The 18,768-nt window shown below is 37.2% G+C and overlaps 1 protein-coding gene and 1 long non-coding RNA gene across 7 annotated transcripts in view; one reads left to right on the forward strand and one right to left on the reverse strand.

Annotated features, from left to right (window-relative positions):
- Positions 1–4,561, forward strand: part of LOC111090238 — a 28,293-nt gene extending 23,732 nt beyond the window's left edge. For all 3 annotated transcript variants that reach the window (XR_005371248.1, XR_005371250.1, XR_005371249.1), the window contains one exon: positions 4,123–4,561. This is a non-coding gene — a long non-coding RNA (uncharacterized LOC111090238). The remainder of the gene's footprint in view (positions 1–4,122) is intronic.
- Positions 1–18,768, reverse strand: part of UBN2 (ubinuclein 2) — an 87,142-nt gene that overhangs the window by 19,081 nt on the left and 49,293 nt on the right. For 3 of the 4 annotated variants that reach the window (XM_038559415.1, XM_038559418.1, XM_038559417.1), the window contains 4 exons: positions 14,082–15,632; positions 7,688–7,919; positions 7,169–7,258; positions 43–4,294 (listed from right to left, as the gene is read on the reverse strand). In XM_038559415.1, the coding sequence (XP_038415343.1) occupies positions 4,245–4,294; positions 7,169–7,258; positions 7,688–7,919; positions 14,082–15,632 (1,923 nt within the window). In that variant the 3' untranslated portion in view covers positions 43–4,244. Of the gene's footprint in view, positions 1–42; positions 4,295–7,168; positions 7,259–7,687; positions 7,920–14,081; positions 15,633–18,768 lie in introns of those variants that run through there. The other variant, XM_038559416.1, reaches the window with a different exon arrangement.

An 18,768-nucleotide genomic window follows, 5' to 3' on the forward strand; every position in this document is an offset into this window, starting at 1 on the left:
ATATAAGCATTTTACCAGAGCTAAGAAATGATTTACAGAGAGTTAAACTTTTCCCCTTCAATTTTATAAAATAAAATTGCATAACATGTTTGTCATCATTTACCCACGACTGGATTTTTCTTCTGCTTCATTATTACAAAAGCAAAAAACAAAACAAAACCATCATACATGCACAATAGAAAGTAAAAGTGCCCCTTTTGAGAACATATGGTTAGCAGAATCTATAATGCTGAAGCACAAGGGAAAGTTCTCAAGTTTGGCCTGATTATAGATTTTTCTCATTCTGCTATTTCTAATTTAAAACAAAGAGAAACAAAACGTCAACAACAACAACAACAACAAAAAAAGCCAACACAAATTCAAAACCTACGTGATAATAAAAAGAATACAGGGACCAGTGTGCTTTTATGGTACACTCCTAAAATAAAGTATCCTAAGTCTATACATGGATGGGTCAAGTTATATGACAAAACCTCCTAGAGATAAAGAACTGTAAATCAGATTATAATCGACCAATACAGGCAAAGTTCATTGTACAAGTGTAGCAGCAAGTATGATAGACAACTGGAGTTCTAGGAGACGGTCCCAAGGGACAGAGAGTTCTCACAATCAATGGCAGTTTGAATAACAGTAGAGTTTCCATCTCAGAAACTGTCGTGAACCAAGTAGAGGCGGGAAGGGGTGTGGTAAGGGCAACCGGAGAAGAAAGACTAGAAGGGCCTGCCCTTTCCAAACCTGGGTAGTAAACAATTTAGATCTGCTTTGGGGGAGAAAAAAAAAAAAAAAAAAAAGATCCTGGGTTAAAAATCTTTTCCAGTAAGTTGTTTTCAGACAGGTGTCAAACCCACAGTATCCAAACATGTATCTGCCCGGTTTTTTCCTCCTACCTCAGTGATGCAATAAACCCTATTCAACTTCTGTGATATTAAAAAATATATATAATTTGGGCTAACACCATCCATCAAAGGGGTGGTAGGCATAAAAGAATGTAGGAACACAATCCTCTGATTTCCTCAGAGTAACTTCACTTCCTTTTCCCAGTTTTCTTCAGGTTATTTTTAAACCATAATTTCTTTTACCCTCTGATCTCAGAAGCAGATGAGAAAGAATTACAATTGAGTTATAGTGGAATTATTGCTTGCATTGATTTTGGAGGCTCTGAATGAGCTTGACACTTTGCTCCCAAACAGTCTCCAACTGAGGCTCAGCACTGCTGTCTCTGAAGACAACTCTGCTGACCGTTATTGCTTGTGAATACTGAGGATTAACTTGTATGTACAGTAACAGCTTATACATCACTGAAGGCAATTTAAATACAAGACAATTGAAAACAAACAGCTTAATTTTCCTGAATCAAGAATCCCGCTGAGTGGGACATAATTAAGTGTGCTGATTATTTTTGCATTGGGATGTTGCTAATGCTCTTCAGAAATACACATTGCTCTATATCCTTTCCAATTACTCACCATTTTAAAAAATAACATAATTTGACTTTTTAAGTGCAAAAATACAGTATGAGTCACAAGTCTCTGTGCTAAAAAATAACCAATTTATATGTTTGTATTTAGTAAGAAAAACTGTAAAGACAGGTGCCCATAAAGTATGGACACCATTTTCAATGTTATGATCTAGAAAAGAAATAGTTCTGTATTTACATGTAGGAGCTGATCATACTTATCTATTAAGAAATATAAAGATGCTTGTTTCCTTTGTACAACATAAAAGCGTAGTCTTGATCGAAACGGATGTAAGTTAGTGAAAATGTGGTATAGGGCTAAGGGAGGGATATGGCGTCCTCATGGAATCAAGACAGAAGAGAAGAGAATATCATCTCCATTTATATGGACTTCTCTGACCAAGGGCCTTCAGATATTTTTACTAGTTAGTTATAAAATAATACTTGGGGGAAGAATTGATAATCCTGTTCTTCTCTAATGGAGACAAAAGAATCATTAGGAATCTTTATGTGGCATGATTCAGAACTGATGGACTTAAGAAATTGAAATTATTCCCTGACTTAAACTAGTAATGGATTTGTATACAGGAATAAATCTGTGTATACCTGCAAACAGATGAATGCATGCACAACTATTAGCAGGAAGAGAGATTAACACGCACTCTGACTCGTGGTGTGGGAAGTGACACCAAGGCTAGCTTCCCAAAGGAAAACTCCTGTATAGTATTAGCAAAGATGACTTTCTCCAATTTAGGTAAAAGCAACAGGAATACTACATTAGAGTAACTCAAGAATTGGTAAGTTTCCCTAATTAAATAAACCAAATAACCTTTAATCAAACATATTCAATTCAAGTCAAATCTCTCGGGAACATCCCAATATCCTTCCAAAATATCTACTGGGGTTGACACAACATTCTTCTTTGTTTTACTGCTAAACTAAATTCTTAGAGGCAAGTAATTACATCGATTCTTCTGAAATAATCCTTTCCCCTTACTGTAACAAGTTCTTGGAACTAAAGTTTTCAGTTAGTTATTAACTTTTTGCTATGAAGCAAGCCAATGTGACTTTGAAGTCAAAATACAAGTGATACAAATCTGAACAGATCTGTGGTAACTTATTCAGTCCTAATGGCTATTTGGGACTTTTGCTTATAAAAGGAAAAAAGGGCCACTTATTTAATATACTTATTTGAATAAATTTATAAACTTGTAAGGAAAACATGTGATCTTGCTACTACCAATCTGACACTGTTTTCTAGGTTATTTTTTTGTTATAAATGGATCAAGCTTACACCAATCTTGGGTACAGTTTGAAAACATTCAGAAGCCTAAATAGGGAGAAAAAAAAAGAGAGAGTGACAGAGACAAGATAAATGATGAGGCAAAACAAAAACAAATCAAATGTATCCAAAAAAACCCATAAATTTCTCCCTTAACATCCTTTGTTGAAGATGTATTTGCATAAGGAAGCTATAATAATAACTAAGCAGTCTTATTATCTGCAGGTTTACTCACATATCAATATTCTCAGTAAATATTAATAAAGCTTTAAGATCCCAAATGCTCCAAATCAAATTCACTACACTGGATACAGGGAGTAAAAATACATTGTGATTGTTATAAAAAATAATCCCTTGTACACATAATGATCCTAATGTAATTCCTCCCTTTAAAATACTATCTTAAAAATTCCAAAAATATATATATGCCATTTAAATGACCAATGTAGAAGCATGTGCAGTACACACTTATACCTGTCTATATCAGTAATTAAGAATCACCTGAAGTACCACTAGCTAAAAGACCAGGAGAAGTTGTGAACCAAGGGGAAGCTGGGGAAATTTACAGTTCAGAGTGGTAGGCCTGCAAGGGCTAAGAGCACCAAAGTTGCAGCCCTACGTCAAAGATCCCCACTTCTGAAGAGAAAAATGTGAACACAGCCACATTTAACATCAAGAATGGAAATAAGAATTAACCAATCAATACCAGATGCACAAATCACCTGAAGAAGAGTTAGGTACCTGCTTCTGAATGGAAGATGAAATGGACCCTTTTACAAAAAGGGGACATCGAAGTTTCATCTGTTAAGAGCAACAGGCTCAATTTCTTGACTTTTAAAAATCTCGATGATTTAATAATATATATCACTGTGCTAAAATAACTTTCCTGAAGCATCTTTAGTCCACTGATTTACATGGGAAATTGCTACACACTGGAGAAGATTCAAGTTTGTTCAGGACTTGTGAGGGTACAATATTTACTCAGCTACTGTCTGTATCAGACACAGGGTCATTAATTTTTTTGTGTGGCAAATTTGCTGCATAGTCCACTCAAATAGACATGATTGTTACTCCTGACAAACTGGCCTAATTCCAGATATATTGCCTTTTATTATGCAATTATGTCTACAAGTGTTCAAATCCAACCCCCAGGATGGATGGAATATACCCAAATCCTCAGATTCCTTCTTCCTTCCCCGGGGAAAAATCAAATTTGTACTTCTGTGGGTTTGACAACTGAGTCTCTTTCAAGTCAGTTTATATGGTAACTTGTCTTTCTTTAGAGGAGACCAAAGGTCACTAACTTTGCACAAAAGCATTTCTTCCTCCTGCATCTGGCTTTACTCAAGTCATGTTTTCTTTCCTTTTTTCCTCCTCACCACAGTGCTTGGGACGAGAGAATGTAAACATCGACAGAACAGCAGCCCTATGACCACATGAGGACTTTCCCATCAGGTAGATTCCATCAGCCAGCTGAGTGTCTCATCTCCATCGCTTGCTGGGAAGTCACTGAGATTTCCGTGGTAATTTAGTGTCCCCTTTACTTTGGCCTCCATCTGAGAAGAGAGATGTTTAATTGGCATGGGTTAGCATGTTACAAAAAAAAAAATAGATTAAAATAAGGAGAACAATTAACTCTTAATTTCCATGTGAATGACATTACTAAAAAGACAACCTGTAATATCTTACATGGTATAGCACATTATAGAAGCTAAGAAACCTAAGGAGATAAATGAACTCAACAAAAATGATCCTTTTATCTCAAGTGACTATGATTCAATTGGTTTTCAGTTGAAATACTATTTTTTTTTTAAAGATTTTATTTATTTATTCATGAAAGACACACGGAGACAGAGAGGCAGAGACACAAGCAAAAGGAGAAGCAGGCTCCATGCAGGGAGCCCAATGTGGGACTCGATCCCAGGGCCTCAGGATCACACTCTGGGCCAAAGGCAGGCACCAAACCACTGGGCCACCAGGGCTGCCCCCTACCATATCTTTTGATTCCTTTAGAAGACAAGGTCAATTTCATTTTCTTGCAAGTGAAATTAAATTTCTTGCCATGACACAGCATTTGATAGTTAATTCTCAATTATTTATGTAAATGAATGGGACATACTAGTAAGTGAAAAATCCAGCTGAGACTTTGTTTTGGTCCTAACCTGGCAAAAGTTGTGATAGGAAAAGTCTGCTACTGGAAACAATGGCTTCTAGGTTTACACATGGCTTTTTAACTTTTGTTGGGAAAATGTTGATTATTCTATTTAAACTGGGCAAGAGTAGGACCCAGTGACCTTGAGAGCTAACAAAATGTAGAGGAAATTTAATAGGTTATTGCCTAATTAGCAAGGAAAATGAGCCTTAATCTCCTGGGCCTGAGAGAAAAAGTCAGGGGAGGAATGAATGGTAGAGACACACAAGTGAAAGTATCAAATTACGGTACTAGAAGATCAATCCTATGGCTGGAAAGGACCATGTCACACTGCTAGGCTCATTTATGTGATATCTAAATTACTCCAGTAAAACCTGAAAAAACAAAAAACAAAAAACCAAACTGGCTCTAGTGAAGAAAAGATAGATCAGTGAAACAGGATTGTTTCAAAAGCTGTATAAATAGAACACTATTAAAATAACTCTGGGACCAAAAACAAACAAACAAACAAACAAAAAAACCTCTGGTGACAACATCTGAGGAATTGGTTTTTCCATTTACAAGGAGACATTATGTACTTGTGTTTGTAGAGACAATTATTTGACCTGAGGTATGACTAAATTCTCTCATAAAATGTCTAGGACTGTGCTCAAAGAGGCAGGGGTAAATTAGCAAAATAAAATACTATTAACTGGACTATGATTCTTTAGACAGAGATTTGGCCCAAGGGCCAAATGTGGCCCACTATCTGGTACAAGTTTTATTGGTACCCAGCTACACTTATGTTAACATTATTTGTCTATGTTTTTGCACTACAGTGGCAGGGTCGAGTAGCTGTGATAGAGACTAACACATAAGCTGAAAATACTTACTATTTAGGCCTTTATAGAAATTTATATTTTACGTAAAGTGACTATATAAAAGTTACATTCAGTCTTTGGAGGGCTGAGTTTGGGGCAGCTTACCACTTAGGTTTTTTAACAGGATTAATTATATAACCTGCTGCCTTGTGATTGTCACATAGCTCCCATTTCTAAATGTGGTCAACTGTAAACTTGTTCAAGATCATTTTTTTTTTAAAAGATTTTATTTATTCATGAGAGACACAGAGAGAGGGAGAGAGAGAGAGAGAGGCAGAGACACAGACAGGGGGAGAAGCAGGCTCCATGCAGGGAGCCCGACATGGGACTTGATCCTGGGAATCCAGGATCATGCCCCGGGCCAAAGGCAGGAGCCAAACCGCTGAGCCACCCAGGCATCCCTCAAGATTATTTTAAATGCAGGGACCGAGAAGAATAGCAAAGCCCCATCCAACCACTAAAGTTCAGAGAACAGCTTAACAGTTTTCTGTCCAAAAGATCCTGACAATGGTCTTCAAGAATAGTATGGACAGCCTACCGAGGTCAAGTGCTGATGGAAGCAAGAACCTGGATGCCAATACATGATGTGCAGTGTCCACTATCTAATTTCAGATTTCAGGGTGATCTAGTTGGCCTGCAAGTATCTCATGCATACAGTTTGGATCATATAGACTGAATCACTCCTAAAAAGGCAGAAGAGTGTAATGGTTAAGAATACAGCCTACAGGGAACGCCTGGGTGGCTCAGTGGTTGAGTGTCTGCCTTTGGCCCAGGGCGTGGTCCTGGGGTTCTGTGATCAAGTCCTGCGTTGGGCTTCCCGTGGGGAGCCTGCTTCTCCCTCTGCCTGTGTCTCTGTCTGTCTCGCTGTATCTCTCACGGATAAATAAATAAAATCTTAAAAAAAAAAAAAAAGAATACAGCCTACCAAGTCAGACTTCCGAGATTTGGATCTCAGCTCACTTTCTAGGATTATCATCTTGAGCAAGTTGCTTATCTCAAAATTCAGTTTCCTGATCTATAAAAATGGGGATCATCATTAGCTCACTTACAGGCCTATTGTAAGGACTGAATTAGCTAATACATATAAGTAGTCACAAAACTATCTGGCATTTAGTAAACCTGCAATACATGTGAACCATTACATTGGGATTTCTGTATACTGTTTTATGAAATCCTCTTGTCATCATTTCAATATAACAAATACATGTTTTCAGAAAGGCTTTTTTTCGCATGTAACAAAAGATCTCATTTACTTATTTCCTTTTTCTTATAAGGAATTTGTTGCTAATGAAGATTCAGTCATACGAAAATGTTTTTTCCAACCTTTGTCATCCCTTTCACTTTTCAGAAAAGACTTATAATCCAATCTATAAATCTACATAAATATTAAAAGATGAAAACATAGGTGGCTTTCTTACCATTGAATGTTTGCTGTAAGTGTGTAGGCAGAGGTGAGTGGGAAAGTGTTGCTGCATGCTGAACTCCTGGCTGTAAACCCTTTAGTAAATCTGAGAGAAAAAAAGACTTGTCAGTAATCTTCTTCAACCTAGGATTTAAGCTCTCTTAGATCAAAAATAAAATAGTTTAATTTATCTAATATAAGTACAGCCCCTGATTTCAAAGTCCTTCTTAAACTGGAGCACATACATTAAAAAATTTCTCTATAAAAATGGATGTGTATGCAAATAAACCAGCAAATCTGACTTCCTTATTATTAATTTCATTGATAGAAATGTAGTATAGTTCATTTAAGAATTACAGATAAAAACTGATTCTAAAATGACTTACTATATTTAAATGAAATAAACTATTTCTTAAAAAAATTTTTTCTGTAACCTTCCCTAGCTCCAAATGGACGTCTCTCAAAGAGTATAAACTCACGAGGTTTCCTGTTCTGTCAAACTAGGTAGCTAAATAGCTGGGAGAGCCGTACTTACTCTGAGTTAGGCTATGGTGGAAAGCGGCTGAGGTAGATCCCGAGGTGGTTGTCACTCCAGCTGTGTCCGTTCCAAAGCCAAGTAGCTCCAAGGGAAACTGGAAGGGCATGGTCACTGGAACAAGGCCACCCAGCATCCCAAAAGGAGTCACATTTTGATTTGTTACAGACAAAGGTGATGTCATGAGAGTCAGAGGTGAGGCATTAGCCAATAATGATGCTCCTGCTGTGGACTGCAGAAACCAGGGGTCAAAATACATAAGAAATCAAATCTTTAACCTGAATTGATTTATTTTATTTAATATTCTCATGGGTGCAAGACTGTGTCCAATATCCACTTTAACAGAAATGTTATGAGACAGAAAATGAAGACTGAGGTGAAAATGTATTTCTAAGGGCTATATTGGTTTTGGAAATAATTCTCTACTCGGCTCTTCATCACCACGTTAAACTCCTTAACTTAATTTGATGCCTATATTAACACTTATTCACTCTTTCCTCACCTCAGAATTCCACTTTTCCACTTTTGCTCCTGACCTCTCTGAGCTACTGGTCATTAATTCCATGTGATTTCAATTTGGTCTTTGAAAATGCTTGGTAATTTCATTGCTTTATCATCTTTCCTGACACAATCCCTGTGGTCATTGTTCCAGACTAGGACCCTCTCAGAGCTCGTAATACAGTATCCTCTGCTTCCATCAGAACGTCTTAAGGAACTGAAGCCTTCCTGAATGGTCGGTCTTCCTCTTCCATCATTAGCCTCACCTGCCTCTTCTCCAAAACTAACCATCTTACCTATGCCATGAATCCCACCTATGCCGAACTTTCTGGTCCAAATATCCAGTATTACACTTTTTTCCAAGTTTCCTCTTTTCCTCTGCCTTGTCATATACAGAGATCTCATCTTTTTTTTTTTTCTTACAACTACAGGTATTAAAAACAACAACAACAACAACTACTACAGGTATTCCTGGCTCTTCCTCAACTCCTAGAAACAACCTTATTTGTATTCGTTTGTTAATCAAATTTACTAAATGATACCCCTCATTTCCCCATTATCTAATTTCTCCTTAACCTCTGAAAGCTGGTTTCCATTTTCATTACTTTTCTGAACTTGTTAAGACTCCTTAAGGCAAAAAGTGTTTTAACACTTTTAGTGTTAAAAATGTTTTAACTATCTGGGCTTTGATGCCCTGTGTATGAAAAATATATTTAAATCAGAAATATGCTAACATTAATTAGCTTTCTCTGAGAAATTACTTACACTTCATTAAGCTAATTTAATCCTTTGAACAATTTTCTATTCAGCAATAATCTTTTCCCATTTTGACTTTTTTTTTCCATTTTGACTTTCTCTACACGTACTTATCAACAAATGTTACAATAAAATTGTCTTAGTATCAGATATCACCTATGATATTTTCTGCAACTGTGAATTTTCTTTTGTAGTCTTTACCAATTCTAAATTTCCCTGGCCAAAAATTTTACATTTCTAAATTTAGGAAATAAAACTGAATTCTTTGAGTATTTTTTAGTAACCAATGTTAACTATCATCAGGTTTCTTGTGTGTGCTCACTCCTCTTCTAGTAGTACACATTATTAATAAAGGGGCTGATAATTTTATTTCTTAGTTAATATATGAGAAAAATGTTAATTGATCTCATATATGCCACAGTACATACATTTATACATCTAAGAGTCCATCCCACTGCTAAACAAAAAAGGGAAGACTATCCTTCAGAAGGCTTCCAATTTGGTTTTCCACTCTTTCTCCAAAAGCCTTCCCTTTCCTTATCTCCTTTGTAGCTTTCAAATTTATATCCCCATCTCAGTTTCAATCCTGTAAATCCAAAAGCTCAGGGAGGAATGTCACTTGGATATGGAACACTCATCAACAACTGAACTCATCAGCTCCTGCGATCATGTGACCCCCACCTTATATGTCCACTGCTATCATTAATAGTCTCATTCTTTCCCAACACCTGGGCTTGAAACCTTAGTTTTAGGCATCATTTAAACACACACACACACACACACACACACACACAAACCAAACAGATGAACTCACTGTCAACACGCCCATTGTTTTTTTTTTTTTTTTTTCCATTCTTTTTTTTTTTAATCCACTTTCTCTAACACTTAAATACAAATCTTCATCACCTTATGCTTGGATTTGGCTACTTATTTTCTAATCTTTCCCTTACTGGGTCAACCACGATATAAAAAATGGATACACTGGAAAGAATTACTAAGTTAGAAATAAGGATATTTTGAAGCAATTTGGATAGAAGAGATCCTACATCGATTTAAGAATTAAAAAGTTTTCTTTTGATCACAATTCTCTTGTAACCTCAGGATAATATGGGGCACAACTCCAAAACCATGTGCCCCAAGTGGAGCCCCCTAGAGAGGAACATTAAATACTGCTAATAAGAAGAACTCAAGCTTTTCTGGAGGAGGTTAACAGAAGTATTAAAATAGCTGGAAAATGTAAATTAAGGCAATTCCCCAAATTAAGTAATTGAGCAATTAAAAAAGGTATCATGCCATAACTGCGTAACATTTTGTACTTTCAAAAAACTTTCATATCCACTTTTGCTTATAAAACTAAAATGAAACATCAGACTATCTAAATGTTACATGGCATTTATAAATTTCTCCTATAAGATGGAGATCTTTCAAAATCACGTATCCTACTGTTGATATCATTTGGAAGCATACAGGAAAAGTTATCAACCTAAAACGGGCACACAGTTCAGGGTAATGCTCCATAATAAAAAATACTTTCACATCCTCTGTATCTCATTTCCAGGGAAAAATATGAAGGAAAACCATGCTCTTCTTGTGGTGGGCATTTATTTTATATATATACATATATATATATGTGTATATATATATGTATATATATACACATATATAGAGAGAGAGAAAGATATATAATTTTTTTAACCACATTTTATTTTGCTGAGTGCATCTGCCCTCCATTCTCCACAACCAGAGTGATATTCTGAAATATAAATCAAACCATATCACTCTTGTTGAAGACCCTCCAATGGCGTCCCACTGCACAACAGATTAAAACCCCAAGTTCTTATCATGGTCTGCAAGGTCCTTCATCACATAGTTCTGGTTGATGTAAGACCTCATCAGCTATCCATCTCTCTCTAGTCCAGCCATGCATACCTACACATCAGGCTCCTTCCGATCTCAGTGTCTTCACACGTACCATCCCTCTAGCCTGGACTGTGTGTTCCCTCCTATCTCCAAATGACTGGCCTGCTTATTCTATTCTCAGCTCAAATGTTATCTCCTGAAAGAGGCTGTCCCTAACTCCCTTGTCTACGTTAGCAACATCGCACCTTATTATTGTTCTAATTTTTCATAGCACTTTATTTTTTAAACATTTGTATTTCTCTACCTGAATATATGCTCCATGAGAGGAGAAATTTGAGTATGGTGTTCACCCTATCTTCCCAGCACCTAGAAGAGTGCCTGGCACATATTAAACACTTCAAAACATTTGCTTAAAGAGTGAATTATTTTGGGAATTATAAAGTGGCAAAGACAGAATTCTTAGAAAATCAGTAAGTCAAAGGGGAAGAAAGAAGAGGAAAGCCTTGAACAGGAAATTGTTAAAAAGAAAGCAGGTGGAGGTTAATAATCTGAACCCAGAAAGATTTTAACTTGTTAAACTCAGGACCTGTCCTTTTCACTCTGCAAATGAACAGATGGCTCTTTCATACAGGAGTTTAATGTTTTGCAGGCACAGACAGGGAATCTCCTTTTAGTGTTAGAGTGCTAGAGAGACAGGATCTAGAGGCTACATTAAAAAAACAAAAAACAAACACATAAACCAAAAAACCCACAAACCACAGGTTCTCCCAAAGTCACAATCTTATTCAATTACTGACCTTTTCTTCAGCCAAACCAATAAGATAGAACAAAAAGGATCAAATCTAAAGGCAGGAAAATTAAGGCCTTAAAATCATAAAGTCATTTTGGAAAGGATGAAAACCAGAAGAAAGCATTTACTTTAGGGAAACGCAAATTTTGCCATGTAGGTTCTCCACTGACAAATGAATTGTTATGCCAAATATCTAGGTTCTCCTGGGGTAAAAGATCAAATACAAGAAGGATGTGGGCAATGGTGGGACAGGGATAGAACTGAGACTTTGGAGATGACAAAGGATGGAGAGACATTTAACCTTAAATTCAAAGTGAAGGGGCGGGGGGGGTGGGCAATTTTTCTTCAGGACAAAAGCCAAAAGCTTAAAATAAGAAAGCAAATGAAACCATAGTTTACAATTTAGCTCAACAGAGACAATATTTTAGTCACAGATTTAAGCAAAAGTTGTAATTTTACTCTTTTAGGAGAATGGCAAAGGCATAAACAGAGCTAAAAGCCTTATCATGACAAGAAGTTAAGAGAATAAATTGTCTTCCATTCATTCTTAATATTTAAAAACACAGAAAAAGCTAAGAGAATTAAAAGTAATTGATACTAGGAAAGAGGACCCATGTGGCAGGAAACTGGCATTTGTTATAATTCTCTTCTTTACTCAAATTGAAGATTAATGTCAAAAATAGTCAACATTTTAATAAAGGTAATACACAAAGAGGAATGTGGACTACCTTCCAGACCTTAGTTATAACTTAGATTTTAACATACAATCCCTGATCAGCAGGGTTTTTTGTTTTATTTCTGATAAAAAACTAAGCAGATAAAATATCAGTGAGTCCCAGATTTCACCTACTAAAGGTATCATTTAATTGAATTTTGTTGTAGATTAGAATTCTGTAATAAATTCATTCATTACTAAGCCTACAGTCATGGCAGAGTGATAATTTGGGCTTCACGTGTTTATGAATACAAATGTTTAGCTTGTACTGAAGAGCAGAAAACATCTACAAACAGCAAGGTAACCATTCTGTTATTAGGTGCTCCTACTCCCCATCCACAGGAAGCAGTACAAAGCAACAGAACTCCACAAATCAACAAAAGTCATGTCTTCAAAAAGCACTTAATAATCTAATGACTAATACATCATAAAATGTTACATATTTTTTTCAAAGCTTGTTGTGAAACAGCGTATTATGTGAAACTCACTTTCTTGACAAGAATCCAAAAAAGTAACAGGAAAATATAAACAGTGGTGGGATGATGGGTGATTTTTCTTTTTTGTGAATTTGCCTACAGTGAATATGTATTACTTTTTGGGATGAGGGACAGGGAGGAAGAATATTTAAGAAATCAAACTGGTCACGTGAAAGACAAATCTGACAAGTCTCAGAATATAAGGAGAGGCAGAAAAATGAAAATAGTGACAGGCTGTGGAAAGAAAGAGATGAAATAGGAGTGATACAGAGTTCTCAACAAACCTAGGCCAAATGGATCAGAAACGATAATGAAACACATCACAGGACGAAATATTCTTGACCTGAAAAAGCCACCAGGTTATTAGACTGAAAAGTGTTACCATGTTCTAGGTACAAAATCAACAAAAATTAAAATTTAAAAATTAAAATTAAATTAAATTTGATACTTTAATTTCAAGGAAAAAGAGAAAATCTTAGGCATTTAGGCAGAAAAAGCACGTATGAGGTAACAAAATACTGGACAGCCTCCAACTTCTCTATAATCCTCAAAACTAAGCAAAGATCAGTGGAACAGTATTTATAAGATTGGGAGGGAGACAGTGACCCAAGAAGTCTATACATACTCAAGTGTGACAGCACAGAAATCATCAGGTATGCTTGAGCTACAGTAAAATAGGTTTCATGTTAGCCTTCTTGAAAAGACTCCTTGAGTGAGGCACTCCTGCTAACTGTGAGATAAATTTAAATTAAGAACTTAAATGGGGAAACTGTGGTATAAAAGAATACTGACAATAATTTGGTGAAGAGTTCTATATGAATAGCTGTAAAATTCATGCAAAATAAAAATTTTTTTTGAAAAGACAAATGATTAAAGGAAAAAAACCCATGAATGTAAAATTTGACTAAGTAAAAAAATCAAGAAGTTGCCAGGAGAAAGGGGGACTAGAGAAGGGGAGAACAGAGACAAGTGAGAGTCTGTTAAACTTGTAAGTCACTGATTTGTTCTGGACTTTTGACAACATATAGTTTTAAATATGCATTTTACGTGTTTTTCAAAAATTGCGAAAGCATGTATGTGTTAATTTACCAAAAAAAAAAAAAAAAAAAATCCACATCCCAACAAAAACCTCATCCACCAAGTATCCCCATTACTGTGACATCAGCACCAGGAACATTCCTTGTCTATAAGTTGTAAGAAGCTATTATAAACAAGCTATACATATGGTTATTAAATGGACTCACAGGAAAGATCACACAATCTTACACTTTATCCCTTGAACGTATAGAACATACATACCTGCACACTGGCTGTTACCACTGAAGACCCTGAGGCAGAGGATGGTCTATGTGGAGTAGACAATGGTTTAGTAGCACCCTGTGTTCCACTTCCTGTTCCCCCAGAGAGACTAGTCCTATTCGCTCCGCTTGAGTTAAGGTTGCTACCTCTGCTGGCAGGTACATTCACTGCAATTCCACTCAAGCTATTCTTCCCAACAGTTCCAGTGGATGAGGAATTTGTGAGCTTTGAAGGGGCCTGAAGATTTTTTGTGGATGGAAGGCCTGAAGCGCGATTAGAGGGCAGCAAATTCAAGGTGGGTGACTGTCTGCTGAGGTTTATCCCACTGGGCTGTTTATGGACTGGGTTGTTACTGCTGGAGTGGCTACTCTGGGCTACTAGTGCATTTGGACTGGAAGAGGTTGGGGGTACAGGAGGCTTGGGAGTGGGGTTGGATTTAGAAATAAGTTTAGTTGATACCGAAGGCTTAGCTGACAGAGAGGGCTTGGGGGAGGCAGAAGGCTTAGGTGAGGGCAAGGGTTTAGGAGATGTGGCAGGTTTTGGAGATGCGGCAAGTTTGGGGGATGCAGCCATTGAGAAGGGAGATTTGAAACCCTGCGTGGACATCTGTGACACCATAGCCTTGGCTAAATAGTTACTGGAGGTAGTGGTGCTGGGTACTGTCCTAGAAACCAGGGGGTGGGACCCTTGAGAACCATTTCCAGGTGAGGGAGTAGATAAGGGAAGGCGGTACATAAGTGGCTTATCCGAGTTCTTAATAAGCGGGGATGAACAGGCAAGTTGGGGATTATTACTTAATTTCACCACTGGGTTGGTCTGTGATTTACTAATGGTAGCTTGTAATGGAGACACATAGTTTTGTTGGACAGCTGAATGCTGGTGCACCTTTGTTACTTGTGTTAACGAAGAAGCATCCTGGGCCTCTGGTGTCCCCAGAGCATGAGAGGAGGCAGCAACTTGGGCTTGGGAAGAAGAGGACACGTGGGTCTGTGCAGAGGAAGAAGCATGGATCTGACTCGACCTCTGTAGTCCTTGTTGAAGCAGCCTGGCTGGCAGAGGTTCCAAGGAAACTTTAGGGTTCTGAATTGAAGAACCAGCAATAAGGCCTGAAGAGATGCCAGTATGAGCTAAATCCTGGGGTTTCTTTGGTACTGGCCCTGTGTGACCAGCAATAAGACTTGATGAATGTGCAGTCTGAGGAGAATCTAGTTTTTTAGGAGCAGCCAGCGGCAGTTTACTCATGATGCTTGCTAACTTTTCTTCTCTCAGTCCTGGACGAGGTTTTGCAGTTGGCATACTTATCCTTGAGCCAGCTGGAGGGCCTTTGTTCCCATTGTTGATAACAGCTAAAGCTTCAGAAACAAGATCCAGTGCAGGTGGATGGAAAGAAAGGTCTTCATCTAGGGAGTCATCAAGGCAGATGGTCTCCTGCGCTGGCATAGAGCTGGAGCTGGTAGAGGCCACGGCGGATGTGCTAGAGCTCGCGGAAGGACCCCCAACTGAAGCCACCAGGGATGCAGGAGTTTTCTGGTCCTTTTTTGGACTACACTCCTAGCATAAACAGCGTTATAGTGGAACAAATTAAATGATTAATAAATAGTTACTAAGTATTAGTCTTTAAAAGGACTAAGAAAGTCTGGCAGTGATTAAAATTCTATTGGTATCTGTAGACTGAAAAAACCAAAGCAGTTCTGAGGACAGAGCTCCTGACACAGCTGCTATGCCTTAGTAAGCTCTTCTAAGAAGAATTAAAACCAAGCCAAAAGAGCATTCAAACACTAGTTACACTATTGGTGAAACCCTCCTTCACCCCACCCACCTGCATCAGATCTTCAGATACTATTCCAAATCCATCTGTTCAGAGAGTACTTTCTTTTTATTCTCCTTGTATGTAGGAGAAATTCTGCCTTTATCCTAAGACACTACCCTTCTTCTGAGGTATGATTTGCTAGGAACTAATGCTCACTTTCTGGACCCTTGTATTTCTGCCTTTGTATGCCCTGTCCTGTAGCCACCCATACTCAATACGTAGAGAAAGTGGTACATCAAACTGGGATTCAATCCAAGTATACTTAAATTATGTCTTCTATTCATTATGGTAGAAGTCATTTGTAATTTATTCAACAAGTATTTACTAAATGCCTACTTTGAGCAAGGCACTATACATTAAGAAAACAAGAGTACTGGGAATTAAAATTCTGAATACCTAAGAGAATTTTGTATTTTTTTTTCCAAAAAAATGAAGTCTCTTAAAATTCAAGGAAAAGAGAATTAGTGCACAGTTTAAAATATTCAAAGAGCAAAAGAATTAAAATATATTTGTTTCAGGGCGCCGGGGATGATAATATGTCAGTCGGTTGGACTTCCGACTCTTGGTTTTGGCTCGTCGTGATCTCAGGGTCATTAGATTAGGCCTGTGTGGGGCTCTGTGCTCAGTGTGGAGCCCTCCCTTTCCCTTCCTTCTGCCCCTCCTCCTACTCATGATATTTCTCTCCTGTTTCTCAGATAAATTAAAAAAAAAAAATCTAAAAAAAAAAAAAAGTAACCATTTTCCTTAAAAGGGAAATATAAGGAATTTGACTCATCATTTTTAAAATTAAGAAGAATTAAAACCATTACATAAAAAGCACTTAAGTTTCTTTGATTAGTTTCTTAAAAACAAACTAAAAAAAACCTAACCCCAAAGTCTTGAATTACATATCAATTTTTTTTAAGATTTTATTTATGTATTCATGAGAGACACAGAGAGAGAGACAGAGACATAGGCAGAGGGAGAAGCAGGCCCCCTGGAGGGAGCCTGATGCGGGACTCGATCCCAGGGCTCTGGGATCATGCCCTGAGCCAAAGGCAGGAGCTCAACCGCTGAGCCACCCAGGCGTCCCGACTTACACATCAATTTATACAGCACTTACCTAAACCTGAGTGGGGAAAGAATAGAGAGGAAGTGTCTTTACCATCACCTTCTAAGGTATTACAGTAAAGTAGCTGTTAAGAAGGCTGTTAAACTCTAACTTCCTCTGCAGTTTTTCTAAGCTGCTATTCTATAAGCCCTGATTGAAAAGCCTGCTGCCTCTCAGAATTCTGTAGTGTAACTGCATTGAGATCAAAACCGTTAAGACAAATGGGTAATACCTATGATACACATTTGCTTTGACATGCCATCCATCCAATTATCATTAGTGAAAATACCATTTTTATTAAAAAGTACAGAAACTGAGGGTGGGGAAATGTATTAGAATAATAATGGTAGCATTACCAATATAAATGGATTTTTAATGTAACTTTTTTTTTTAATTTTTAAAAATTTATTTACTTATTATTATTATTTTTTATTTATGATAGTCACAGAGAGAGAGAGAGAGAGAGAGAGAGAGAGAGAGAGAGGGAGAGAGGGGCAGAGACACAGGCAGAGGGAGAAGCAGGCTCCATACACCGGGAGCCCGACGTGGGATTCGATCCCGGGTCTCCAGGATCAGGCCTTGGGCCAAAGGCAGGCGCTAAACCACTGCGCCACCCAGGGATCCCAGTTTTTATTTTTTTAAAAGAATAAACTGGTTTCATTTTTATTTACGTATTATTTATTTAATATTTTTTTAAAGTAAGCTCTAGGCCCAATGTGGGGCTTGAACTCACAACCCTGAGATCAAGAGTTGCATGCTCTACCAAATGAACCAGCCAGGTACCTGTTACATAACTTTTTTATTTTAAGTTTTATTTTTTATTTAAATAATCTCTACACCTGACATGGGGTTTGAACTCACATCCTGAGATCAGGAGTTGCATGCTCTTCTGACTGAACCAGCCAGTTGTCCCTAAATTAATTTTTTCTTATAAAAGTAATGTTAAATATATCCACCGGCGTGCTATATAAATTTATACCAGGAGAGATGATTTTCCAGGGCATATACTCGAGTTTAAAAAGTAGGTTATCCCGTTTATAAAATGTTAATTCAATCTGAACAAATGAATGGCTGTTTGGATAGATGGAAGGACTGATGGCAAGGACAGAGATACAGAAGAAGGGATGGTGAGTGTGTACCAGAAAGGAAGAGCTTTTTTCCCTGGATACTTTTACTTTTCTCCTTACTTTTCTGCATTTGCATTTTCTACTATACTTTCTTATTGCCTTTATAACTAAAATAGGTATTTGATGGGTGGCAGGATAGGAAAAACACAAATCAGCAATAGTTTTTCCTTTTGGGGAAAAGGAAATGGTAATTAATCACGAAGACACACACAAAAAACAGGTTGATTCCCCTATACCACCCTTGTCACCATTAGAATTCGATAAATTAATCATATGTTTGAATACATGTATTAAAATTTAATCAACACTTTATGGAGAGAATTAGAAGTTTAAAAATAAAATGTCAAAGCAAAGCATGAACTCAACAGATGTGAAGAAATACTGGCTCAGTATTATTTGGATTAGAAGACAAATGAGGTATAGAAGGACTATTTACTCTGTACAAAGAGCTTCTAATACTAAAAGTTAAGAAGGCTACAGAGTAACAAATATTGACCTTCTGGCAATAACCTCATAAGCAAGGAAATTCATCTATTCAAAGAGATAAAAGCTAGGGTGAAAGTTCAAAACCTAAAGGATGTGGGCTTTCTTTACAATTTTACTTTTACAATTTTCATTTGTTATATACTTGTTTTTTTTTTTTTTCCCAACTCTGCTTTA

This window comes from Canis lupus, chromosome 16 (genome assembly GCF_011100685.1).
Source record: "Canis lupus familiaris isolate Mischka breed German Shepherd chromosome 16, alternate assembly UU_Cfam_GSD_1.0, whole genome shotgun sequence".
Classification (NCBI taxonomy): Eukaryota; Metazoa; Chordata; class Mammalia; order Carnivora; family Canidae; genus Canis; species Canis lupus.